Source organism: Bactrocera oleae, chromosome 3 (genome assembly GCF_042242935.1).
Source record: "Bactrocera oleae isolate idBacOlea1 chromosome 3, idBacOlea1, whole genome shotgun sequence".
Taxonomy (NCBI): domain Eukaryota; kingdom Metazoa; phylum Arthropoda; class Insecta; order Diptera; family Tephritidae; genus Bactrocera; species Bactrocera oleae.
In genome coordinates, this window is record NC_091537.1 from 59,486,697 (window position 1) to 59,514,473 (window position 27,777).

A 27,777-nucleotide genomic window follows, 5' to 3' on the forward strand; every position below is an offset into this window, starting at 1 on the left:
AAAATGTTATTACAATAAATTTATACAAGAATTACAAGAAATTATCGGCGTGATTTCCGCACATGTATACTCCTTGAGGAACGAATGTATAATGGATTTGTTTGTCGTATACGGCGAAAGAATTTCATACCGACCGAAAACACAAGTGCATCATGAATGTATGGCTACTTTAAGTCACCCCCACTTATTTAAGACGTCGCCGCATTAACACATTAGAGCTGCAAAACAATCGTTCTTTTTCGTCTCACTATCGATAGTTTATTTTGACTATGGATGGTTTGTGTCTTGACTAGACTTACCAAAACTTTTCAAAAAATTGCAAAATTTCATTCAAATTCTTAAGTGAGTTTAAAAGAATATACAAATTACTAGATTTAACAATTTTTTACACTTTAGTTAAGTTTTGAATGCGTTCGATGGAAGGTTCCGGAAATATTTACAATTAAGTAAGAATTTCTAATGTTCTAAAATGCTGGCTGCACATAACTTCACTTATTCATACGTGCAGCCGCAATTCAGAGTTTTGTCGGTTGCCACGGTTTTCCAGTATTTAAATAAGAATTAAGAACCGTGGAAAAATGAGAATTGTAAAAACAAAACTCCATTTTATTTAGTACACATGATTTTCACAATATATGTATGTACATACTCAGACATACACCCACAGACTAATGCCTGCAGTGCATATAAACGAATATCATTTAAATTAATTGTTGTGTTTCCGTTATTGTTCTTGTTTTGTTTTATAAATAAATCCAAAGATTATTTCATTATAATGAAGTGTATAAAGCGCAGGTCTGTTAATTTAAACCAACGATTTGCGGCGGTTTTGCTTATCAAACAATTTATTAGTAAAACAAAAGCTCTTGACAAGCAAAAACAAGTACAACAAATACACATGCTCAGAAGTAGGTGTACCGTGTATTTGATCTTTAGTTATGTTGTATTTTGGTCGGCGGAAATCCCCCGCTGAACCCTCCCCGACGTAAGCAAGGGCGGGCTGGTAACAGTCTGTGGTAACCCTGAGGTAGTAGAAGTTCGTCTGCCAGAGAGTGGCCTGTCTTTAATATTCAGAATCCGACAAAAGCGTTGCCTCTCCGCATACCTACTGAGGAAAGTGGAGTTGCAACCACCAAGCAAAGGGGAGCTAACGAAGTAGATCCAGGCATCGATTGACTGCGCGAAAGCAGTCATACCAAACTTCAAGCTTCAAGCGCCAGTAGAGGCAGCCCAGCGGCAAAGATCAGCTGAAGAGGCTAAGCAGGCAGCCATGAGACCGAAGACAAAGGGTGTAACGCCTGCAAAATCGTTTGCCGATGTACTATAAAAAACTGCTATAGCCAAGATAGAGAGGTATATCCCGGAGCTAAAATGATAGCGAGGGTCTGGTTCCCGGATGCACCATCATATCCGGACCAGATTATGCAGCTCAAAAGAGCCTGCAATCAAAATCTGCCTGCAGAGGAGTGGATATTCGTCAAGTCTTCGAGGACCCCGTAGCAGAATCTGGCGTGGACTGACTGTTACTAACAAAGGAATCGATTGAACCACTGGCGAAAAGTGGCAGGGAGATCAGTTATGGATTCACGAAAGTGAGAATCACACCTTAAAAGTCAGACGGCCGATGCTGCAGACCATCTACGAGATATGCGAAGTCGAGGAAGATCCTATAGAGTCCTCCAGAGATGTTAAAAGTTTATAGCAAGGTGAGTGTTCTTCCAGATCTGAGCTTGCTGACATACTGTCAAACCTCTCTCTCAGTGCTTTTAAGCGACTCTCAGGAAGACGCATAGATAACAATAGTTAATCCGTCTTCTACAAATTAATCACCATAACAGCAAATTAGTTTTAGTAGCCCTAGTTTACCACGTGGCAATAAAACAGCCTGAGCTTGGCCTCATTCAGGAGCCATGGGTTAATGGAGGGCTTATTTGCAGATTAAGGACACCGAACTACTAGCTATTTATGATTAATTAGCGTCTTGACTTAAGAAAATAATGGTACAATCGGTGCAAAATATCGAATATCTTTAGAAGCCAGACGGCAGTTGGACGGTATCCAGTGAAGAGTCGCTGCGACTACTAATGGATACCCACTTCCCAGGCAGTTCTGAAAGCCATACGGTCGAATACACTTAAGACAATGGAGCAGAAATAGACTCCACTCTTTTAAACACAGTGTCAGAAAGCAACGTACGCTGGGAAATAAATAGCTTCAAGCTCTTCAAGTCGCCAGAACCAGACGGTCCATTCCCAGTCCAATTACAGCAGGCGCAGAATTATAAATGGATTGGCTAGTTACCATTCTTAAGGGGGCGCTGCAATTAAACCATATCTCTTCGCTGTAAAGGGAAGTCAAGGTAATATACATACCTAAGGCAGGTAAAAGCTCGCATACAAGTCGAAAGGACTTCAGACCAATTAGTCTCTCCTCATTCCTCCTAAAAACGTTAGAAAGGCTAAAAGAAATACATATAGAAACAAACAAAAATCAGAAAAGTGAGCTATTTCGCAGCATGCGTATTTTAAAGGAAAATCTACAGAAACAGCACTAAGCTCTGTGGTGGCGGAAATCTCTCTGGAAAATAAAGAATACACTCTAATTGCCTTCGTAGATATAGAAGGAGCCTTCAATAATATCCAGTCTAGGGCCATACTGAGCGCGCTTAAGGGTCTGGACATATCTGAACCTCTCAGAAAATTATGTGAACAGATGCTTATGAGCAGGTCAATAATTTCAACGCTGGGGGCTTCAACGATATGCAGATCTGTCCAAAGGGGTACACCTCAACGAGTCGTGTTATCCCCACTTCTCTGGGTCCTGACAATGAATAAGTTGCTGTAGGATCTAGAAAAGAAGGAGGTATATGTTTTGGTCTACGCTGACGATGTGGCAGTTTTGGTTAGAGGTAAATTCCCGAACACTCTCACTAATCTTATGCAAACAATTTTAGACGATATAAATCGTTTGGCCGTATCGGGCGGACTAAACTTAAATGCTAGTAAGACGGAGCTAGTATTGTTCACCAAGAAACCAGTATTAAATGGTAGCTGACTAACAATTGGAAATAAGGCAAGTGACTTAGGACTAATCTTAGACAGGAAGCTTTCAAGGAAACCAAACATAGATGCTAGGGTGAAAGAAGCAGCTACGGCACTCTACGCCTGTAAAAGGATGGTGAGCTCCGAATGGGGCTAACGCCTCGGACAGCTTATTCGCTCCATACAGTAGTTATTAGACCGATCTTGACAAGCGGTATAATGGTATGGTGGCAAATAATGGAATATAAATACGCGGTGAGGCGTATGGAAAGCATGCAAAGAGCAGACAGTATATGCATCAGTGGATCCCTTAGAACAACGCCAAGTCAGGCACTAAACGTCATTTTACATTTACTGGCAACAGACTTGTTCTGTAAGCAAGTGGCAGCAAAGTCCGGAGTTTTCAGGAGTTATAGTTCAATACTTGTACTTTGAGAAAATATGTATGAATATAAATATTTTTTTATCATATTGTTATTTACCTTTAAGGTAACAAATGAAAAGTTTGAGGACTTTTACCTCAAAAAATTAAAAAATAAAATTTTCAGTATTTTGCAACAAACATTAAAGTAACGAAATCCGCAACAAAATTTGACTGATCGCGATTAGATTAAGCAAAAAAATTCCAGCGCTGCCGGTATAGCGCGCTTAGAGTGTGTTGCATATTTTATTTGTATGTTGGGATGATGGTCTCACATTTTGCTTACAATAAATTATCATGAATGTGGTAGAACAATATGCACAATACCCGCTTAATGGTTTCAAAGAAAATAAGACGGGAATTCCCTAATCCATCAGAATGTATTGAATACGCGCTGCTAATATTTCAAGGCTAAATTTATAACTAATTTATAATGGAATTTCCTATTTTTTAAGTATTAAAAATCCATATTTTGTTTTTCTCTTCATTAGAAAATATCCTTGAATTAATAGTTTATGTCCCAGTGTCTATGTGAACAACAAAGGAATATCTTGAGCCATTCGTAATCTTGGCTTGAAAATATTAATAGCGGGTATTTAATACATTCTGCTGGTATAGGGAATTTCCGTCAAACGTTTTTTCTATATTAATAGCGGGTATTCTAAGATTGTTCTATCACATTCATGGTAATTCCTTGGAAGCAAAAAGTGAGACTACCATCTAAACATACAAATGAAATATGCAATACGCTCTAAGTGTCGCTGAGCCGAACCGCACGAACAATTACGAAAGTTTTGTGAAAAGGAATATCGCTTGTGTGAATTCACAGAGTGACACCAAGAGAGAATTTGTCGATAATGAGCGACAAAACAATCCCATCTTACAGAGCATCTCGACAAGCAATCTAAAATAAGACTGACTAGTGCTTAGCAATTGATGTCTTAACATTGCAACGGATTTCTCAATAAATCGTCTACCTTGTAACTCAAACTTGAGTTCGATCACTGGATTGTTAATTAAAAGTCCCAATTTAATGGCTATACACTTAACTTTTTTTCTAATTCCAAAAACTTAACACTTATTACTCGTTATTCCATTGTACAACTTATCGCTTATAGCTCAATTGCTCTTTACACCGCAACACTCTAATTAGAGCTGTGTCTGCTGCATGGTCCTGCAGCCTTTGTATAATAGATCTTTAACAAAACTTTGACACTAGAACATTGTTGCAACTACGAATTCGCTAACTAGTTGATTCTGGCAATTTATTGTCGATTCTGATTTGTTTTGGCATTCGTGTTCGAAATACTGCCCCCCACCTAATCTGACCGTCCCGATTAGACATATTTGCGGTACCAAATGCACCAAGTCGTTCCAGATGAACCACCTTCATTTTATTCCTTGGTCTTCCAATGATCTATATACTATACACTACATCGTTGAGTCGTTTAATAACAGTTCGTTGAGAACTTCTAGATTTCTTACTTTCGGAACGATCATCAGAGCTCGGCAACTCTGCCCATCTTTGTTTTCCCATACGCGATGCAAGCAGCCAGACACTAACTTTAAACTATTCCATTGTACTCAATAAGTCTTTGCGACAGGGCTTCCGTAGCAATTTCTTCTCTCATTGAACGTTTATTCAACTCCAATCCATGTGTTACACATTTCAAATCTGGATCTTTTTGCTGACATTTTCGTAGTTCCTCTGGATCAGAGCCTGATGTTATTGTTAGTAGTCTTATAATGTCTTCTTTAAAATCAGCTTTCGAGCAATGTCTACATTCCAAATTACAGGAGCGGCGGGACATGGCATCAGCATTTCCATGACTACTACCTTTGCGATGTTCTATAGAGAAGTCGTAACTTTCGAGTTCCTCAATCCACCGTTCCAACTGTCCTTTTGGGTTTTAAATTGTATAAGCAATTTTAATGGTGTATGATCTGTCCTCCCCAGAAATCGCTGCCCATTGATGTACTTATGAAAATATTTGGTGCATTTCAGCAACGTCTGTAACTCCCTCTGAGTTACACAATAATTTCTCTCTGGCTTGCTTATTGTCTGGATGTAATACGAAACCACTTTATCATGCCCATCAATGACTTGAAATAGAACGCCTCCTACTGCAATACCACTAGCATCCGTATCCAAATCAAACACTGATCATGGGACCGGGTACGCTAACATTGACGCAGTACTTAACCGTTTCTTCAGAGTTTGTAAAGCCACATCCTGTTTTTTATTCCATTCAAAAACTCTGTTATTTTTCGTGAGTTCATGAAGGATACTAGCTACACTGGCAACATTTGGAACGAATCGTCTATCCGTAAATCATGTAAGCTTTTAGGAGTGGGCCAGTCTTGTCACTTTGTGTCCTAAGTAGCTTACTTCCTCTTTTAAAAGGGAACACTTCCTCGGGCCCAGCTTTAGACCAACGCTAGGTATCCGGTGAAAACCCACTTCCAAGTTTTTAAGGTGTTCATCGAAGCTTTTACCCAGAACGATGATATACAATCCACAAGTCTCTCAAAGGCAGCAGGAGAATTACATAATCCAAAGGCCATTACGATAAATATTCATATATATTCATCGCTGAAAGCCGCCTTTTCTTTGTTTTCTTCGTTTACCTTCACTTGCTAGTAACCAATTTTCAAATCAAGTGTTGAGAACGATTTTGTGCCTGATAACGAGTCCAGCGTGTCATCGATTCTAGGTGGTGGATAACTGTATTTCTCGTTACATCATTCAACATTCTATAGTCCACACAGAATCTCATGTTGCCATCTTGCTTTTTCACAAGTACTACAGGTGAGCTCCATGGACTCTCTGATGGTTCGATTATTCCGTTTTTGCTCATTTCACATATGGTCTGACTTACAACTCCACGTTTTGCCACAGGAACGCTTCGACGAGCGTGGCGGATTGGTCTTGCATCACCCGTGTTAATAAAATATATCACAACTTTGGCTCTTTTTGGTTCGGCATCGCTTTTATCAAATATGGATGAGTATCTAGAAATAGTGTAGCTTTATTTTGATGATTTGCCTCTAGTTTTTCGGTTCATGCGTTAATATCCCTCGATATGTTGTTTTCGTCCATGAAATCTTTCTCAAGATCTGTTTCGCAATTTATCACGGCCTCAATCTCTTGACACTACAATAATATAACCCCTTTGGAGAGTTTGATTGGAAACTTGCATTCATTAAGTACGCTTACTGGAACACGTTTATCTTGTCTTGTCATTGCCAGGATTTTGCCTATAAGTAAGTTTGATGTAGATTTTTTTGTGGCCTAAACAATCTGCTTCTGATTTTGGTGGAATCTGCTGGCTCCTTGTTGTTATCACTCGTCTAATGTTGTACTTATTATCGTAACCGAACATAAGTGGCCTTTCATATTTGTATGGGTCATAATCTTGTTCACCACGTCAATTTTAATTCCTTGATTCGCTAGAAAGTCTACTCCAATTATGACAAATCTGCCACTATAAAATTATGTAACAAGGCCTTTTTACGCCTTTCCAATTACGATCTCGCACGTTACTTTTCCGAGAACTTGGGTATTTTCTCCAAAAGCTGTACGCAACTTTACTCCATATGATATATATAGAATATGATGCGCCCGTATTAAGAGTCAGTATGCGCATTTTGCCGTCTACAAATCCATTAATGGTAACGTTAGCTGCTGAATAAATTGATACTAATTTGCATAAAACCATTCACCACCTTCACTTTACACCTGCCTTAATTCCCAATAAAGCAAAGACAAAGTGATGAAAAAAGTTTACAAATTGAACTTTAACAAATTAAATTAAAGATTACGCAGAGAAAGAGTCGAAAAAACGATGTTCACTTCGCAGGTTTACGATGACGGCGATCGATCGAAAAGTTGGCTGTCCTGTTGTCCATTCTTTTTGTTGGTTGGCGGTGTGAGGTGTTGTTGTGAGGTGACATCTGTGTAGCGTTCTCGATGTTGAGTTTTACCCGAGTAGATATTGGTGTGTATATGTAGGGGTGGCTAATCTCATTTTAATTTGTGGAATGGAGATTACAGGGCATTTGCTTGCGGGAGCCAGCCCGTGCCCTTTCCGCTGGCTCGTTTTAGTTTAACGATAGGTTGGATTTGACATTTTCTTGATCTTCTTTAGCTTTGCGTTTAGGCCCAACTGGATTTTTGGACTGGTAACAGTTGCGTGCAATATTATCACTTTTTCATCAGTTGAAGCATTTAACCATACCATAATTTTTCTTACGCGCTTCTGTAGATTTTTCCAGTGCTTTCTACATATTTCAAATTTTTTCAAGTAATTGGTTCACTTATATATGCGCTTTAAATGTTTGATTGCTAAGCAGAGATTCAGTTTCCTGTGTAAGAGCATAAGAAACGGGTTCCGCAAAACGTTAATTATGGACATGCTAACGCAGCGAAGCGTGTAGTGTTATCTCGTACTCTATTGACAAAGGTTTGAATTTTCGTGTCTTCGATGTATTCCACTGATTAATGTGCATAAGCTAAGTGAGCTAACCTCTCAATCTCTGTAGAAAACTCCTGCACAGACTCATTGGCTTTCTGGCAGCGAATTCACAATTCGATTTGGAAGATGTGCTTCCTGTGCTCACTACCATACCGTCTTTCTAATAAACCCGTCAACGTTTTATAACTACTCGCCTCGCAGTTTGGAATAGTCTGTACTATCTCCGCTGCAGATCCTGTTAATGCAATGAACAATGCAGCTACTTTATCTTCAGCGCTTCAATTATTTTAAGGTGCCATCTTTCGAATTGAAGCTTAAAAGTATGGAACTGAGCCATTAAAGGATGGAGGTTTTACCTTGGCTGAAGCTGACGACATAATTGGCCGATTAAATTGTAGCTCGCGGATATGATCATTCATTTCATCCACTTCAGTTTTAATTCTATCCCGCTCTTCCGAAATCTGTAAGAACACTTCTGCGAATTGTGAGGTCAACTGCGATATCCGTCCATCCTGCTCTTTTAACTGTGGGGACAAATGTGCTGATATATTGTACGTGCATCTTGCGCTGCGAACTGCTTTTCCAACTGCGTTGACAACCGCGTTTCTAACTGCGATATTTGTAGGGTCATACGTGCATCCTACTCTTTAAACTATGTTGATATTTGTGTTGAAATCTGCGATGTACGTGCATCCTGCTCTTTGACGAGCATTGAGCCTCTTCCTTTTCTTATATCTTCGTAGTCCCTTCTTCTAATTCCAATCCTAAAAATAGTCTACCTATTTAAAAATAAAAGTTTTCGACTGTGAATTTGAGAATATTTTAAATATAATCAAGTTTATTTTTTAATTACTACATAATATCGTGACTGGTAACCCTGCCGTGTAAGAAAGCAATCTGCTGACTTGTTTTTACGGGGAAAGTCCAATTTTTGCGGATATTTACGTAAACGAACGTTAGAAGCGGTGGTTTATTTACATTGTGCTTTCATTGGTTATGCGTCGGTGACTGTTTCAAGCATTATACATTGTTTTGATAAGCAAGACCGCCACAAGTCTGCAAATAAAAACGACGAGTGTGAATAAAAAACACAACTACAACGTAATAGAAAATACGCGAGGTGCTCAGTTGCTTCGCTCGCTCATATTTCTTTGAGTAGATATTCGCACAAACATACATGTGTTTGAGTGTGAGTTGCTACCACCACCGTTTTTAAAGCAAGTATAAGTACTTTGAATGCGAAAATTTGGCACTCCTGCAGTCTTCTGGTGCACACCAACAAAAAATACCCTACTTTTTACTTGTGTATTTCTCTTACATACATATGTATACAAAACGATCGGACAAAGAAGAACGAAGCTGTAAATGCGGTCTGCTCTTTGTTGCAGTGCACCGCTGAAGGTCTCTGGTACACGATGACACCACACTTGATTACCCCACATATGGCAATACCACACCTGTAAACCTTACACAAAAAATACAAAGACTGTCCCTTCCATTCGGCTAAGTCATTCAATCTTGCACGATTTTGATATAAATATATCAAGTGCACGTTTTCGATCGTATTCCAAGCACTTTTCACTTCAATTAAAATAATATTTAACGTGTAAATAATGTTTTATTAAATTAAATTGTGTACACCAATTTCGCGGACATTTTTCTTTTCTGACATTAATTACGACTGTTTTCAGAAAGTTAAAGTTAAAATCGAGTAAAGTTGTGTACTGCTCCTCTGCATTATCAACATTCTGATTATTTATATGATTATGTATATGTGTAATTGACATTGCTACACTCACTCAAATCATAAATATCTCTAATACGCTCTCATACGGTCTGAATAAAAACAATCAAGGTAGAAGTTGTTATCGACAGTTTAGTTTAGTTTTTAAGCAAACATTCAAATGAAATAATGTAAATTAAGCATACAATTGTTAATAAATATAAAATTAAATCGTATAGTTTAAAAATATTACTGGCGCAGTCGGTAGGATCTACGAAAGAGATCCTTTAAACGAATCTACTATTAAAAATTATTAATAAGTATATTAATTAAAGTAAAGTTAAAAAAAAAAAAAACTCACGCTGAATAAAATACAATATAATGTTCAATGTCATTGTAAGGCCGATCAATGTCATGTAAAGGTCAGCTTATTGTATTCAATATCATGCCAATGTCAATGTAAGTAAAGAACAGATTGATGTAAAAGGAAGAGACCCACAAAACAAAACAGAAATTTAATAAAAACGGTTCCAGTGATTTGCACGAAGATTAACCAAATAAGAGAACATGCTCAAACATTCCTCTTAGTGTTTGAAATCAAATAAATAAAAAGAGAGTTTTAAAAAAAATACTACTAAATTAAATAACAATTTTGCCGATATCTATTACTTAACTTTGTTGAGATAATTTGATATAAACAAAAAAAAAAAAACGGTTTAAGTCAATAATTTAACTTAACCTATACACTGCTCTTATTAATGAGCAGCGTCGAAGAAGAGTTAGCAGTTGTAGACAAAAAATTGAGCTCTCTTAGTATAAATAAAGAAACAATAATGACTGAAGCAAAAGATAAGCGCGATCTCGTCATGCAAACCATTAGGCAGATTCAACCGTTTGACGGCAACATAAACTACTTAGCGTTGTACATCGACAGCATTGTACCTCGGTACACAACAATCTCTTTAGAAGAGGCTGCATTTTATTTTAACTGCGTTACCTGCACTCTAAGAGATTCTGCTCTGGATATTGTAAGACGGGAGCAACCATGTGATTGGACAACACTACGACAATTGCTCATTGATGAATTTGGCGAACATACACCTGTGTCTACTCTAATTTTGGAAATAAGTAATATAAAATTTAAGAATAGCGTAAAATTATTGTGCGAAGAAATTAACATAGAAGTATGTAGAGTAAAAGATTGTATCAAATTAAAAAATGAAAATATTTCCATCAAAACATTTTTGTATAAAGAGCTAGATCAAATTAGTTTAAAGACATTAAAAAGGGAATTGCCAAATTATTTAACTGCATTAATAAATGCAAATTTAGTAACAGACCTTAAGTCAGCAATACGAATTTTGAAAGAAAATAATGTATTTGAAGATGATAGAAGACTAAACAAAAGCAAACAAAATTATAACCAGAGAAACATCCTATTTCCCAGAGTTTCCAACCTTTCTTACATAAATTCAAATAGAGTAAATGGTAACGAGTTTCAACATTTTCGCTCACCTAGTGGAAATCGATTTTTTGACTATTCTCATGGCAATAACTATCGAGGATATACCCCATCACCTAATAACTCAAATCATTTTTATCACTCAAATCCAAATTACTTTGAATTGAATTATTACCCAGAAATGAATACAGCTTTAAATTCTCCTAATAGTTATACTAACAGAAATAATTTTAGTGCGCTTAATACTAATATTGTACCTAAAATACATTCGCAACAAATAAGAAGGCAAAATGAACTTAATTCGAATCAATCTAGAATAAGGCGATATGGCGCTCCTCAACCAATGGAATTTGAGCAGTCAAATTTTCAATTAGAAGCCTCGGAGGATTGCCCACGATCGAATTAAAGATCGAAGGTAAATTTATAAAGTTCTTGATAGCTACGGGGTCTTCTGTCAGTTTAATTAAGCCCCAAGTTCTTAGTAGTAGAATCATTGAAATTGAACCAATATTACTAACAACAGCTACAGGAAAAGTATTACTTAAACAGATTCAAGAAGTTTTCGACAATTGCCATAACCACAAAATGATGTTTTACGTTTATAATTTTTCCGATAATTACGACGGATTAATAGGTTACAATACACTTCGTCAGCTCAACTCTAAGATCGATTTAAAAAATAATACAATTAGTTTACAAGGACATATAAACAAATTTTTCAACAATGTTAAAAATTATACACACACTACCTTACTAACCGAGTTGAATGTTAATGATGACAAATTTACTGCCAAATTTAGACTCAACCATTTAAATAATGAAGAATCGCAAAAATTTAATAAATTGCTGGGGAAACACAAAACTTTATTTTACAAAGAAGGTGAGAAACTTACATTCACTCACAAATTAAAACTATTCATGAAGATCCAATATATGTTAAATCTTATAGATACCCAGAAGTACATAAAATGGAAGTAAATAAACAGAATAAAGATATGCTAGAACAAAAAATAATTTGCCACAGTACTTCTCCTTATTCTGCACCGATTTGGGTGGTGCCTAAAAAGCTAGATGCTTCAGGTAAAGAAAAATGGAGAATCGTTGTAGATTACCGAAAGTTAAATAATATCACTGTGGATGACAACTACCCCATTCCAAATATGGACGAGATACTTGAAAAGTTAGGTAAATGTCTATACTTCACGACAATTGATTTGGCGCAAGGATTCCACCAAATCGAAATGGATCCTATAGATAGACAAAAAACCGCTTTTTCTACTCAAAATGGCCACTTCGAATTTTTGAGAATGCCATTCGGTTTAAAAAATGCACCAGCCACTTTCCAAAGGCTTATGAATACAGTTTTGGAAGGTCTAATTGGGAAAGATTGCATGGTTTATTTAGATGACATAGTAGTTTTCAGTACATCTCTGCAAGAGCACATCGAATCGCTCGATAAAGTGTTTCAAAGATTAGCTGAAGCGAATCTAAAAGTACAGCCGGACAAAAGCGAATTTTTAAAACAAGAAACCGAGTTTCTTGGCCATGTTATTACCCCTACTGCCATAAAACCAAATCCAAATAAAGTCGTGGCAATTTTAAATTATCCAATTCCCAAAACGGAAAAGGAAATAAAACAATTTTTGGGTTTAGCGGGATTTTACCGTAAATTTATTCAAAATTTTTCAAAAATAACAAAACCTTTAACGAATTGCTTAAAGAAAGGCAATGTGGTGAATAGTTCAGATAAAGAATTTATCAGAGGCATAGAAACTATTAAGTTATTAATAACAAAAGAGCCGATCCTGGCGTATCCAAATTACGAGAAGTTATTTACGTTAACGACAGACGCCTCTAATGTAGCATTAGGAGCAATGTTAAGCCAAAATGGGCATCCGATCTGTTTCGCCAGCCGTACACTTAATGAACATGAGTTGAATTATTCGGTAACAGAAAAAGAGCTCTTGGCAATGGTATGGGCTACGAAATACTTTAGACCGTATTTATACGGCAAAAAATTCTTAATAAATAGTGATCATCGCCCTCTGCAATGGTTACATAATTTAAAAGAGACAAATGCAAAACTGCAACGGTGGAAGATTAGGTTGAATGAATACGATTTTGATATTAAATACATTCCAGGTAAAGAAAATAATGTTGCCGATGCGCTATCTCGGGTTAGAATTGAAGAATGTAACGTAAATGAAGAAACTGCTGAATGTAGCCAAAATCCATTCCGCTGACGAAGACTCCGGCGAGTTTATTAGAATTGCCGAAAGGCCATTGAACGTATTCAAAAACCAATTTAAGCTAATAAGATCTAACCAAAATTGTACTAACACATGCAAAATATTTTCTAACAATCTTACTACTATATATTATATGGAACTAACAACTGAATGAATAAAGGACTTAATTAAAACTCATTTGTTAAACAAAAATACAACAATACTTATGACCGATGACGACGACTTTGTACAATTTCAAAACATTTATAAAACTCTGATTACTTCAAACAGATTTAAAATTTACCGAACCATGAAGGAATTAGAAAATATTGAAGATTATTTTGCCTTCAAATCCAAAATATTAGAAATTCACCTCGAAGGACTGCATCAAGGAATCGAAAAAGTAGCAAACTGTTTCAAGCAAAAATACTATTACCCTAATTACCTTAAAGAGAGAACTAAAATAATTAATGAATGTGAGTTATGCAACCATTGCAAAAACAACCAAATCTCGAACAAATTACCATTTTAAGTTACGCCTCCTGTGTATAAGACTCGAGAAAAGTTTGTAGTAGACTTTTGGCAATGGGATGATGAAAATTATCTAACATGTATTGATTTGTTTTCCAAATTTGCGACAGCTGAAAAAGTATCATCTTTAAATTGGTTAGAAACTAAGAAAGCCCTCCTAAAGGTTTTTAATTTTATGGGACCTCCGAAGACATTAAAAATAGACCAGGACCAAGGTATCAATAATGTTAGCATAAAGCAGTGGTGTCAACAATTGAATATAGCAGTCGAAGTCACAACTGGGAAAACTGGTATTGGTGACGTTGAGCGGTTTCATAAAACAATGAATGGAAAATTGCGAATTATTTGTAGTTCTGGGGATAAAGAGTTGTAATACCTTCAAATTGAACAAGCATTATTTACCTACAACCATATTATTTCTCATTCCACTACAGGTGAAAGTCCGTATAATACATTTTTTAATTGAAAACATCCAAAAACCAATCCCCAATTAATTAAAGAAGAAGGATAAATAACATAAATCAAAACCGACAAGAAAAAGAAATAGATACGAATTTTGTTAGCGCCGAAACCTCTAGGAAAAGATTGGATAAGATTAGTAACTCTTATAAAAAAGTACGGCTTGTTCAAACCGAAAAGCCAATTTAAAAGAAAGAAAAAATATGTATAACTGATTAATGTTTATAATTAATAGTTTTAAGTATTTTGTAAAAAAAAAAAAAAATTTAGTAATATTATTGAGAATTATATGAATTTGTTAATTTTTTTTTTAATTCTACACATTTTGTAAATAATAAAAACAAAAAACTGCAATGAGGACATTGAAATATTTGTAGATGGGAGGAGTGACATTGCTACACTCACTCAAATCATAAATATCTCTAATACGCTCTCATACGATAGGAGTAAAAACAATCAAGGTAGAAGTTGTTATCGACAGTTTAGTTTAGTTCTTAAGCAAACATTCAAATGAAATAATGTAAATTAAGCATACAATTGTTAATAAATATAAAATTAAATCGTATAGTTTAAAAATATTACTTGTATATGTATGTACAATTGTACATACATACATATATATAAATAGCTTTATAACTATCTAGATTAATTTGAGGAGTTACAAAAAATTTATTTTTATTATTAATGACGAATACATAAAGTAAATATTTTAAATCATCATTAATTGTGTACTCACTTGTATTTGTAGGAGTCGTGTATAATGGGGCCTTCCCCACGAGTCCAGTAGTTTAACGAAGTTGGATGTGCTTCCGTGAAACATTCAATTGTAACGTTGAAACCTTCTGGAGCCCCAACCAATTGATGTGGTATCAAAAGCATGGGAGGGACTGCAAAAATGAAAAAAGTAATCAAGTTATGAATATGACAGAAAAATTTAATTTAAGCGAAAAATGGCATTTACTTCGCCAGAGATATCAATATTTCTCTAATTTCTTTTGGCATATCCTTTATGTTATGTAGCTGCTAAAAATGTAACTGCAAGTGTTTATAATTAATCCTGGTGAAATTTCTGTCAATATTTGGTTACCGTTTTGTCTCTGAGGCAAAGGCGAAAATTTATATTTGGAGTATGTTCAGACAGCTGTTCAATAGTGTATCTCTTTAGAATAATAAGCTGCTTAACACCAAACTTGGTTATAGTGCCACATCATTAAAAAGGGCGAATACTTTAGGGTGGGCAAGATACTGCTTTCCAAAAACTATCACAACGAACAATTTGTACGGTACGACTAGTCATTTTTCCCCAGTAGTAAATTAAAACTCGTAGCTTTTTTAAATATGTTGATGATTTATGTGTAAGGCATCCCCGCATCTATTTCTATTGATAATACCATATCCAACTTTATTAGTTTTTAAAACTTCCATAAAGGAAAATACCGCAAATGCTCAAGAAAACACGTCTAGTGATTAAAGATTATATTAAGTAATCTTCTTCTAAATATGCGAATTTTTAAGGGCTGTCTCTTGCCACTAAATATATTGTTTTGTTGTTCAAATCGCTTGTTCCAATTAAATCCATTTATTTCTTTGTTCTTTTTGATTCATTATTTTAACTATTTATTTGTCAATTTGTCCTTAGCTTATGTGGAAATTCTATTTTGGAGAGATTTTTATCTCATATTTTTACAGATCTAAAATTAGTTTTTACTTATTGAAGCAAATCAAAACGCGAATTAAAGTATGTTTTTTTTACCATATTGCATATTGAACATGTTCGCGCACAAGTAGAGAATGTATCTTATTATGTTATGTTATACTTGTAGGTCATAGACTCATTTAGTTTTATTCGCATCTACTTATATAATAATATAAAATATATAATTATAATAAAATCATTTTCAAATGAGATATACCTATGTGAGAGTTTATATAGGCTAAGTTTAAAATTTTGAGATAAAGTGGAAAACGTCAACCAGATGATGGGAATTCATTATATTGGGTATATGAGGCTTATAGCAAGGTTTACTCCAAATCTTTATATATTTAGCGCTAAACCAGAAAACTTGAAAAGAAAACTTGTCCACTTTATTTTATTAAAGTATTACACATTTTCATCAACCTAAACGGTTTAAAATCAGGTGGAAAGTCAGAAATCATACATATATAAGGGGCAAAGAAATAGAAGGGTTGATTGCATTAATTTTTGACATTAGTCAGGTATAGTTGAAAACTTATTTTCAAGCAATTTTATAAATATATATACATACATATGGGTACAGTCAGCCGAATGTTTCAAAATCTTGAATATCAGTCATATGGGGCTAAGGCAAGTTTTTGCGCAATTTTATCCACTTTAGGTATAAAGATACACTTTTACTAAAAAAATACGCTCTCTTAATTTCATTAAAATAACTTAACCGATGTATGTGGTATAAAGTCAACCGGAAGTACGAAAATCTTTTTATTAGACTAAGGGAAATATTGACCCGATTCAACCTATTTTTTACATACAGGCAAATGTCAGGAAAGGAGTTGCTCCGAATTTTAATAACATTCTCAGAGGTTTACCGATATGTTTTGTAAAAATGTTCGCTGTGGGAACTGGTCGTAATCTGATTTTAAAAATTTTTGGTCACAAGGTGGCCAACTTTAAGCGCACTATTCGGGCAAAGTTTTTTCCCGATACATTCGTTGGTGCTTGATTTGTTTACTAGAAAGTGATAGAATCAGATGGAATTTCAAATTGTTTTATTTGGAAGGTAGACGTAGTTTTCGTCCGATTTCACCCGCACTGTAATTAGGCATCTCAGGATAATGTTACTTACCAAATTTGGTTGAAATCGGTCAAGTAGATCCCGAGATATGGGTTTTAACCTAAAGTTGGTCGGTGCCACGCCTATAAAGCTTAATTGTACCATCCTGTGTGTAAAACTCAAAGTCTCTGATAGCTTTAGGAGAAACGCACATTAAACCTATAAGAGGGTAGGGCCACGCCCACTTTTAAACAATTCTTTAGACTTCAGATTCCCCTCCCTAATGCGATTCGTTATAGAAAATAATAGTCTTGTATCTTATTGTAGAGTTCAGTTATGGAAATTTAGTGGTTTTCGATTAATGGTATTTTGTAGGCGTGGCAGTGGTCCGATTACGCCCCTCTGCAATAGCAACCGTCTTACGGTACCATGTGTACCAAGTTTCATTAAGATATTGAAGAATTTGAACAAAATCTAAAGAAAGCAGCAATTTCTGAAGAAGCAAAGAAATGAAATTAGGAAATGAACGAATAAAAACATTTAAACGGAAACTAAATCTAAAACGATAATAATGTATAATAATAATTCTATATTTTATATTACAAAGTTCTCAAAACTTCAGTGTAAACAATATTTTTTGTAAACACCTTTTCATAATTAGAAAAATGACCTTATCCACCATCATTACTGACATTCAAATGATCTAACTCTACTGACTGCAACGTAAAGTTTACCATACGGAAAAACAGGGCTCCTCAACACTATTAAAACTCTATCAAATGTCTGTCCTTAGGATTTGTTAATTGTTATAGCAAATGCAATGATAACTGGAAATTTTGTTCTTTGAAAATTAAATGGCATTGTAGTCCCTGAATATGTCATTCACTAATGCTTGCTTCGCATTTAAATTGTTAATTACCAAAACTATCGCATTAATTTTGAGCTCCAACTTATGTGATGGCAAACCACCATATACATCCGAGTAATAATTTTATCTCCTTCTCGTTGTCTTTTACGCCAATTTAAGAAACTTTGTTATCGTGTCGTCTATTCAACGGATAATCATAAACTGATTCTTTCGCTGATTGTACAAAATTCTTTGGAAATTCTTTCGAACATTTTCCATCTTGCATACATAGAGAGCTTGGAATCAAAACACCGCATGGATGAGGGACCATGTGTTTGCCAACACATTTATGTAATTGTGACTGTACATTTTTTTCCGGTTTATCTGCGCAAACAATTTTATCAATATCAGCCCGCCCGACAATTTTATCATTTTCACATAAATTTTCCAAATTTTTAGCATGTGGCAAACCTCTTTTTTGAAATTCGATGGTATATATATATAAGATTGCCGAAAACATATTTATTACAAATGTTCCTTTAACTTCGATTTAAATACACGCACAACTATTTCAGGCCTAAAATGAGATAATTCATTAGGATCAATATTACTTACTTATTAGTCATTGTAACAAAGAGCGATGGTTTATAGAAGTGCTGAAAAAATTACATAACATTTAAGTAATTTTGATGCATGTTTCCCGGAGACCGAGTGAAGGATGAAGAAGAATTCCCAAGCTAACATGTATGTGAGAATAGACGTATATCGACCACATTTTATAAGACAGAATCAATTGAATTTAGGCAATGCTAAATTAATCCCGTATTGCAAATCTGAAACATGCAAATTGTAACATGGTAACCTTATCAAATCTGTCTACCATTAGAATTATGTTGCACGTTATGCGATATATTAACGTGCCAACCAAAATCTTCATTTGGGAATAGTAAAGGATATGCCAATGTATCCAAAGCTGAGTCTAATACTAATACATTCTTAACCACACCATTTGTTTTTGAAAAGGATATCATATTTCATTCATTTTATCTTCGTATATCTGTATCACGATTCACGGTAATTGCCATACAAATATCTTTCTGTGCATTGAATAGAGTATTCACAATGTTCCTTCATTGTACGAAATAAACGAATAAATGGATTATATCTATCCAATTCAACTGAAATTTGCCTAATTAAAACATCATCGCAGGTTTTATTTGATTACTCTCGCACTTCGTAGAAATACAACTAGGCATAATTGGCGTACGAGCATATGCTCTGACCTTGGGTCCCGCTCTGTGATAAATTATGTCGTAAATTTTGAAATGATAAATTCTTCTTAAAACTGTGTCAGAAATATTAGTTTCCGAACTGTCCATAGTATAGGCCGAATTGTTGCTTTAAATATTGTCGAAATAATTTTGTGATTCTTATTTTTATAAAAAAATCATTTTGCGTTAATAGTGGAAGATGGACTTTACCCTTATGACAACACAAGTGAAGGAATTTGTTTCATGCATTGTAGACACTGAAGCAAAATTCTTAGCTAAACAATACCTAAAAACCAAGGTCATATAATCAATATGAAAGGAATCAAAATTAGGCGGTATTCCAACCAATGCACATTTGAACGAACTTCGCAAAGGAACTCAATTAAATGTAAATTTGTAGTACATTTTAATTACATTTCGTGTTCTACTCAATAGTGTATTTTCGTTATTTCTTTGTCTCTATATTCTCCCTGTAAGCAATTTACGGTAAGGCATGTTTTAATAGATGTACATATGTGTGCACATCGACACGGCACTTCCAAAAAATTTAGTTAATTGAATGAATGAATGATTAGCAATAAATATCGCCTAATTTACCTAAGAATTTCTAACATGAAATAACATGAAAATTAAATGTTAATTAAATTTTTGTTAAAAGTTGCAACAAACCAACCGCATGCAAAGAAAACGGGAAAAAATTCAATAATTTCCTATATACCAATAAAGAAGTTCTGAAAAAAATGTTTGCAACAAAAGATAACCTCACTTCAGCCCTTGCCCGGTACTGATGGACAAGCCAAGTATGGCTCAATTGTCAGATCAATTAACTGAAGTGCAGAAAGATGGGCGACATATATTCAACACATGGAGCAGCACTTTATTGCTAGTGGGGACACGGACGACAAAGTAAAGCGCGCCAGTTTTCTCACAGAGACATTCGAACTTCTGCAGAAACTTAGCAACAACGACTTAACCGGAAAGACTTTTGCCGAAATAAAGAAACTTCTCGATGATCATTTTACGGAGAAGCAGCATGTTCTCGCTGCTCGCTTCAAGTTTTACTCAATAAGAATGAAGCCTAATCAAACATCTTTATCTTTCAGTGTGCTAAACCTGATTTCCGCTGGTCTTTTCTAGACACCAACATCAATGACATGATTAATATACACACACCACACGACAAAGTACGAAGCGCCGCTTTACAAAAACCTAGCTTAACCTTAGAAAAAGTCCTGCAAATCGCCAGCAGAATCTACTGATATGAACAAAAATAGGATTAAGTGCAGATCAGGTTGTAAAACAGGTTTGATATATTAGTGTGTCAGTTATCGGCGATATTTTCAAGGCGAATGAATACCTGAAAACGTGAATATAGTCGATAATACGATAATAATATAATAATAAGATCATTCAAAGCTAACATAACGCTTCAACCAGAAGGGGTACCTAAATTCTTCAAGCCATACAATTACCGTTTTCACTACACTCTGAGGTTCGAGCAGAAATTGATCGACTTATCCAAGTAGAATTTTAGAGATCTATTGCATTAGCTTTAGTGACTGGGCAGCTCCCATAGTAGTGAAAAAAATGAATGGCAAGCTGCGATTGTGCGCAGATTTCAAGGTTACATATAACTCTCACATAAAAATTGATCGATACACAATTCCCCGAATTAGCTATTTCACAAGCTGCAAGGTGGACAGTACAAAAGTTGATCCAAGTGAAGCATACCTGCAAGTGGAACTGGCCGACGCAACAAAAGTGTTCATGGTTATAAATACTCCTTCGGAGTATTTCACTTTCAACAGATGCCAATTGGCATCCCCATCACACCTTTTCAACATTTCATGAAGGAAGTCATCGCAGAAATACCTCATAGTGCAGTCTATTTGGATGACATTATATCACAGGTCGAGACGACGACGAACATCTCCGTAATCTAAATGAAATTTTTAGACGATTGAAATATCATGAGATCGGAGCAGTCATTTTACATAGATATACGATGGTGTCGAAAAGCCAATTGAATAAGCCTTTAAAACTCTTAGCAGTGGTCAAGTTCGTTATTCGCAAATTGAAAAATAAGTGCTAGCGATAATTTATGGTGTCATGAAATTTCACCAACACCTTAACGGTCGACATTTCAAGCTCATCACTGATTACCAAGTACTCACAACACTGTTTCACCCATAAAAAAAAATCCCGGTAATGGTTTTACATAGGCTCCAACGTTCGACGATTATCCTCCAGGCATGCAATTACTCAATCCGCTTTATAAAGTCTGCCAAAAATGTAACTGCAGACACGCTATCCCGATTACCAGCAGAGAGGATATATCGTTCGATGAGAAGGAAAAGACTTTATTCAACGTCGATTCCGTACATCAGTTATCAATCGAAGAATACTCAGTCAGTCGTGTGTACAGATACGTTCAAGAGGGCTGGCCCAATATATTATATTACCGAAAGAAAGTAACTTGAGACCATACTTTGATAGAAATTTGAGTTTGTCAATACAAGATGGGGTACTATTACTTCAAACTGATCACATCAGAGTAGTACTACCTTAAGCAATATACAAGTATGCCAAAGTGCTTACGATGCTTCATGAGGTGCATTGGGGTAAAAGTCGCATTAAACAATTAACAAGATATGTCTCGTTTCCAGGCATAGACAGGGAATTGGAAAACTAAATGAAGAATGCACTATCCGTCAGTCCACTGCAAGTCACACAAAATCTGAATTTTCCTTATTATCGTTGACACGTATTCAAAATTCCTTTACAAATTAGAACTATCTTCAGCTACAACAATGACAACCATAGCTGCACTTCAACGAATTCTGTCGGCGGAGGGTCCTCCATGTAAAATCGTTACAGACAATGGCTCACAATTTACGTTTTTCGAATTTCAACTGTTTTGTGAACAGAGTATCATCGAACATTTGACCACAACACCATTCCATCCGGCCTCGAATGGTCTGGCGGAAAGGTTTGTGAGCACCTTTAAAGAAGACAAGTATCTGGCTACATATGGCAGTACACCGAACCCAGTTACAGGTAAATCTCCAGCCGATTTATTGCACGGGCGACAACCGCAAACGGTCTTATCAGAAATGTTTTCCAAGTATAAATTAATTGAGTATATTCCGGACCAAAACGTTGGGTAAAAGGACAAGTAGAACGATCTATTGCAAACAAGAACTATATCGAAACAAAACAAGGCGCATATATGCGACATTTAAAGCAAATACATGCAGACAAGTCAGGTAGTTCTAATTCGTTTGACGACATAATTGACTTGGACCTACAAACCGAATGCATCCTTAAACTCAAGTTAACCATCAGCAGAATCAATGAGACATGTGTGCTGTTAGATTTGATCCGTCTGTGCTTAAAGAAGAGCAAATTTTTGATTTTATGAGTTAGTGGTTATGAGCACTAATACTACACTATGTATGAATTTTATACTGAATTACGACTTTAAATTAAGTTTGGGAGAATATAGAAATGTATGGATTATTTAACCTGTGGCAACACCTTATTTAGTTTTAGTTTTCTTTTGTGTTCATCTACTTTTCTGTTCCTGTAAAGTTTTTAGCAACGTGATTGAATGTAATTAAATAACTACTTTTGGTCATCGGGAACTTACCGTTTTATTTGTAACAACTAATTGCGCTAAAAATTTAATTGTAACAGAATTTAGTGTTGCAACACACAATTAAAAGTGGGAAATAATCGCAACCACAAATCGGCCGTAAACGGCAGAAGAAGTCTGCGTACAACAAAAATAAATTATTGGAAAAAATAAATGTATTGTACAAGTATATATTTTTTATAAACACCGATTTGTTTGATATTCATTAAAGGACATTAAATATGTAGTTTTATGAAAATAAAAGTGATTAAATAGCCGACAGTAACATATGTATAAACTAAACAAAACATACAAACGAATAGAAAATCCATTAGAATCAGTCTGCGTACAAGGTACATAGGTCAAATAAATTTACTCTTCCTATTCCCAACGTTTTATACGTCCGCTACGGGTTTTGGCATGGAATATACAAGCTTAGAGGTTTCTGTCGAAGGGATGTGAGATTTGATGTAATTGTGCGTTGGCGGATTTTACGTACCCTTAAATCTCATAGGCGCTATTAAGGATTAAAATCTGGTGATGCTGGTGGTGTTTTCAGCTGCTTGGAAACGTTGGAGAGTAATTAAGCTTAACTATGTCTGCTGTATGCTTCGGGTCGTTATCCTGTTGAAAATAGGAACCGCTTCCAAGACCAAATTCTACCGCTCTTTGCTTTTTAAGATATTGAGTGATGCATATTTAACAATGGTGGACTCTATTAATTCGATTTGGCCCACACATTTACTAGCTATGCACCCCATATCATTACTTCTTAACCACTGTTCTTCGCAGTATGCATCAAGATTTCCTTATTGATTGACGTGCCGTTTTTCGCAATAAAATTTTTCGCGCCTTTATTTCAAAGACGCAAAACATGCGCTAATTGGATAAAATAACTTTCTGGCAAAACTTACGGGGCTTATTTAAGTGACTAGCGATATGATTGAGTTCTTGTTTACGACTTGACCATAAAGCCCTGTTTTTTTTTTTATTTTGCGGAAGGTGTCATTTTGTTTCAAACTTTGGAAAACGTGACGAGTTTCACGCTGTGCTAGTATTTTTGACCGCCCCGGACGCGCCGAGAAAAAAAACGCTGGTATGTTTATAATTTTTTATTAGGTACTCTTAGTATAAAAGAATTCCTTTCTTTCCCTTTCAGAGGAACTTCTTTCTTTTTTTTTAGGCGAGATTCGATATTCAAAATTTAATAACAAATTGAATAGAACAAAAATCTTTTAAAATTGCTACTGTAACGAAAATAAAAAATCCCTAGAAATAATTATTCATGGCACAAACCGCCACCGACCCAAAACCGTGGACCGAATGAGTTGATACGACCTATCTTATGAGAGCGTAATGTAAATGAACAGTCACCACCGCTTCTACCATCCGCTTTAACAGACCGAAAATCACAGCCGAAGACATTTATTTATAAATAGGTGAACCATTTTTATATTCTCGCAACTTGTTCCTACAGAGTATAATAGTTTTGTTCACCTAACGGTGGTTTGTATCACCTAAAACTACTCGAGTTAGATATAGGGTTATATATATATATAAATGATCAGGACGAAGAGACCAGTTGAAATCCGGGTGACTGTCTGTCCGTCCGTCTGTCCGTCCGTCCGTGCAAGCTGTAACTTGAGTAAAAATTGAGGTATCTTCATGAAACTTGGTACACATGTTTCTTGGTACCGTAAGACGGTTGGTATTGCAGATGGGCGTAATCGGATCACAACCACGCCCACAAAACGCCATTAATCAAAAACAAATAAATTGCCATAACTAAGCTCCGCAATAAGATACAAGACTGTTATTTGGTACACAGGATCACATTAGGGAGGGGCATCAGCAGTTACATTTTTTTTTAAAGTGGGCGTGGTCCCGCCCCTAATAGGTTTAATGTGCATATCTCCTAACCCGTTAAAGCTATAATAACCAAATTCACTGGGAGCAAATGTTTTTAGCACCTCTACTAACGGTGTGAAAATGGGTGAAATCGGGTGACAAGCTTGCCCACTCCCCATATAACGGTACTGTTAAAAAATACTAAAAACGCGATAAACCAAGCACTAAACAAGTTAGAGACATTAAATTTTATCTCTGGGATGGTATGAGATGACTTTATAGGAACCGCGTTCAAAATTAGTCAGTTGTTCAAAATTAATATGTCAATTAGTTCAAAATTAGTCTGAGTGGCACCGCCCACTTCTATGTGAAAACCCATATCTTGGGATCTGCTTAACCGATTTCAACCAAATTCGGTGCATAACGTTCTTTTCATATTTCTGTGTGCGAAAATGGGCGAAAGCGGACTACAACCACGCCTATTTCCCATATAATACCATTTTCAATTCCATCTGATTCTTTCACTTTCCACTATGCATATCAAGCAACAATGATTATATCGCTGTAAAACTTTGCCTGAATAATACGTTTAAAGTATGCCACCTTGTGACCAAAAATTGTTTAAATCGAACCAAAACTGTTCAAGCCCCTAAATACTAAATATGTGGACCCCAGTGCCTATAGTTGACCTTCTACCAAAAATATCAGTCAATCCACAAAGAAATTTCAAACTAGTATACCATTTGACTTTGCGAGAGTATAAAATGTTCGGTTACATCCGAACTTAGCCCTTCCTTACTTGTTAGTAGTTGGATTTTAGTTTTGAGCTTTTACATTATGAAAAATTATAACTAAAAAACTAAATGTGTGAAAAATCGTGTTTACAAATAGAACAATGGCAACATTGGTGAAATGAAAACAAAAGAGAACAGCTGATTTCTGCGTTGCAACTACGGGCATAACTTTTGACAAATTTGGCAAACGGAAGGGAAGAATGTCGGTGACTGTTTGTGCTATCAGTCGCTGTAAGACCAAGGATAAAATGATCCGAAACTCTTTTATTCTAGAGAGCGCTGTAAAGTCCACATTTTTGACACAAAAGATTTTCAAAATTTACTTTTAAAACTAAATTTAACAAAATATTTTAATATTTCAAAACACTTACAAGTTTTAAGTAACCTAAACATGAACCTTACTTCTTTTTTATACACTCTATAAATAAATATCTTTTGATCACTTATTTGGAAGTCAAAGTTTATATAACATTTGCTGGGAATTCTAACCACAATATGTACATATATGTATACGTTGACAATTGATACTGCTAAGCAAAAATACCCGCTCTTTCTTAAAATCAAAACTATATTAAATCTCTTTAAATAAAGATTAGAAACACACCTAAAAGTCACTTAAAAATCTGATATGACAAATTTTTCTGCGGAATTCTTAGTGGTAGTTCGTTGTTTTGCTTGTCATCTGTTCAGTAGCTCATGAACTCGTGGTTTCTTTGGCAGCACTGAAAGTTCATGAGCCCTCTCAGAAGGCAAAGAGAGGAGTTTCGCAGCATTTTATCCATGTGTAAGACATTCAGCGTCGACGGATGTTATTTGTTTGTGCAAAAATAATAAAATAAACTAAAGAGTAATACAGTAATCAGCAGTGGGATTGCAATGCCCACAGAGAGTGAATTTTCAAATATATTACACAGTCGCTCAACTGAAATCATTGCCGGCGACAGATTGGCGAAAAAACAAGCGGCACAAAAAAACGAACTGATGCTGCGCTTAGAAGCAATGCCAGAAAATTTAAAAAATAACGACGAAGTCGGCCACGCTAACGACAGCGATACACTAGTAGAAGCCGTCCAGGCTAGCAGCAACAACAGAAACATAACGAGGGCAGTGTACTAACGAGTGGCAATTACTGCAAAAAGAACTTGAAATAATTGCACGCAAAAATTAAATACAAAGAAAAGAAAATGAGCTACAAAAAAAAAGAACATGAACTACAAAAACGTTAAAATGAAATTTTACAGAAAGAAAATAAAATGATGATGAAACAAAGTGGAAACCTATTCACTTTGTGTTTATTAAAGACTTAGTGTCAGATGTTGCAAACAGTGGTGATTGCTTTCAAAATTGGAAAGTGCAATTAATCAACCTACAAAAAGTGTATAACATAAATGACAACACCCTGACTGCGCTTATTTTTAATAAATTGAAAGGCAGAGCTTTGAAGTTGTTCTATTCCCGGTCTGACATATTGTCCATGAGTGTTAAAAATATGCTTGCTGAAATGAAATAGCTATTTAAAAATCGTTCAAGCCGTATAACACTAATGAGAGATTATGAGGCAAGGAAGTGGGAGTCAACTGAAACATTTCAAGAATAGTTTAACGACAAATTGATTCTTTCCAACAACGTATCAATTGATGACGCTGACCTCATTGAACATTTAATTGAGGGGATCCCGAGTTACACTTTACAATCTTAAGCAAAAATGCAACGATTTAAAGACAAGCAAAGCCTACTCGAATTATTTCAAGTGATGTATTTGTTTAGGCCGAAAGTACTTCAGCCAGAGAACGCAAATGGATGGTCCATTTACGTTCTCTGCTTCAGCAACAGAGCAGTGAGATGTTTTAACTGCAATTCACTAGGTCACTTGGCAAATGAGTGTCGGAAGCCAAAGCGTGACAAAGGAGCGTTTAACGTATGTGCACAGATGGGACACTACGCAACCGAATGACCAAAAAGGAATGGGGTCTCAGTACATCAAATTGAGCAGCAAGGTGATGGTTATCACGATGATTATGTAAGATATATACGTTTTAGCTTTATTAAAGATATTTATAAATATAAATCTGTACTTGGTACTTTAATTGATACAGGCATATAGAAAATGGGAACTCAGTAACAGCGTTGCCAACCTGTGGGGAATTCCCCAAACTGCGGGGAATTTCAAGTTGGTTGGGGATTTATTGGGGATTGGCATTATGTGGGGAAAATGCGGGGATTTTGACATCATATTCTCATCGGAAAATATTTCATCGTTTATTATCGATAACAACATTTTTTTAAATCA

General features: G+C 35.5%; 1 protein-coding gene and 1 pseudogene across 7 annotated transcripts in view; one reads left to right on the forward strand and one right to left on the reverse strand.

Annotated features, from left to right (window-relative positions):
• DIP-zeta (Dpr-interacting protein zeta) overlaps positions 1 to 27,777 on the reverse strand; it is a 403,629-nt gene that overhangs the window by 53,369 nt on the left and 322,483 nt on the right. For all 7 annotated transcript variants that reach the window (XM_070106684.1, XM_070106682.1, XM_070106680.1 and 4 more), the window contains one exon: positions 15,077 to 15,227. In XM_070106684.1, coding sequence (XP_069962785.1) covers positions 15,077 to 15,227 — 151 coding nt within the window. The remainder of the gene's footprint in view (positions 1 to 15,076; positions 15,228 to 27,777) is intronic.
• LOC138856432 (uncharacterized) lies at positions 22,022 to 27,600 on the forward strand (annotated as a pseudogene).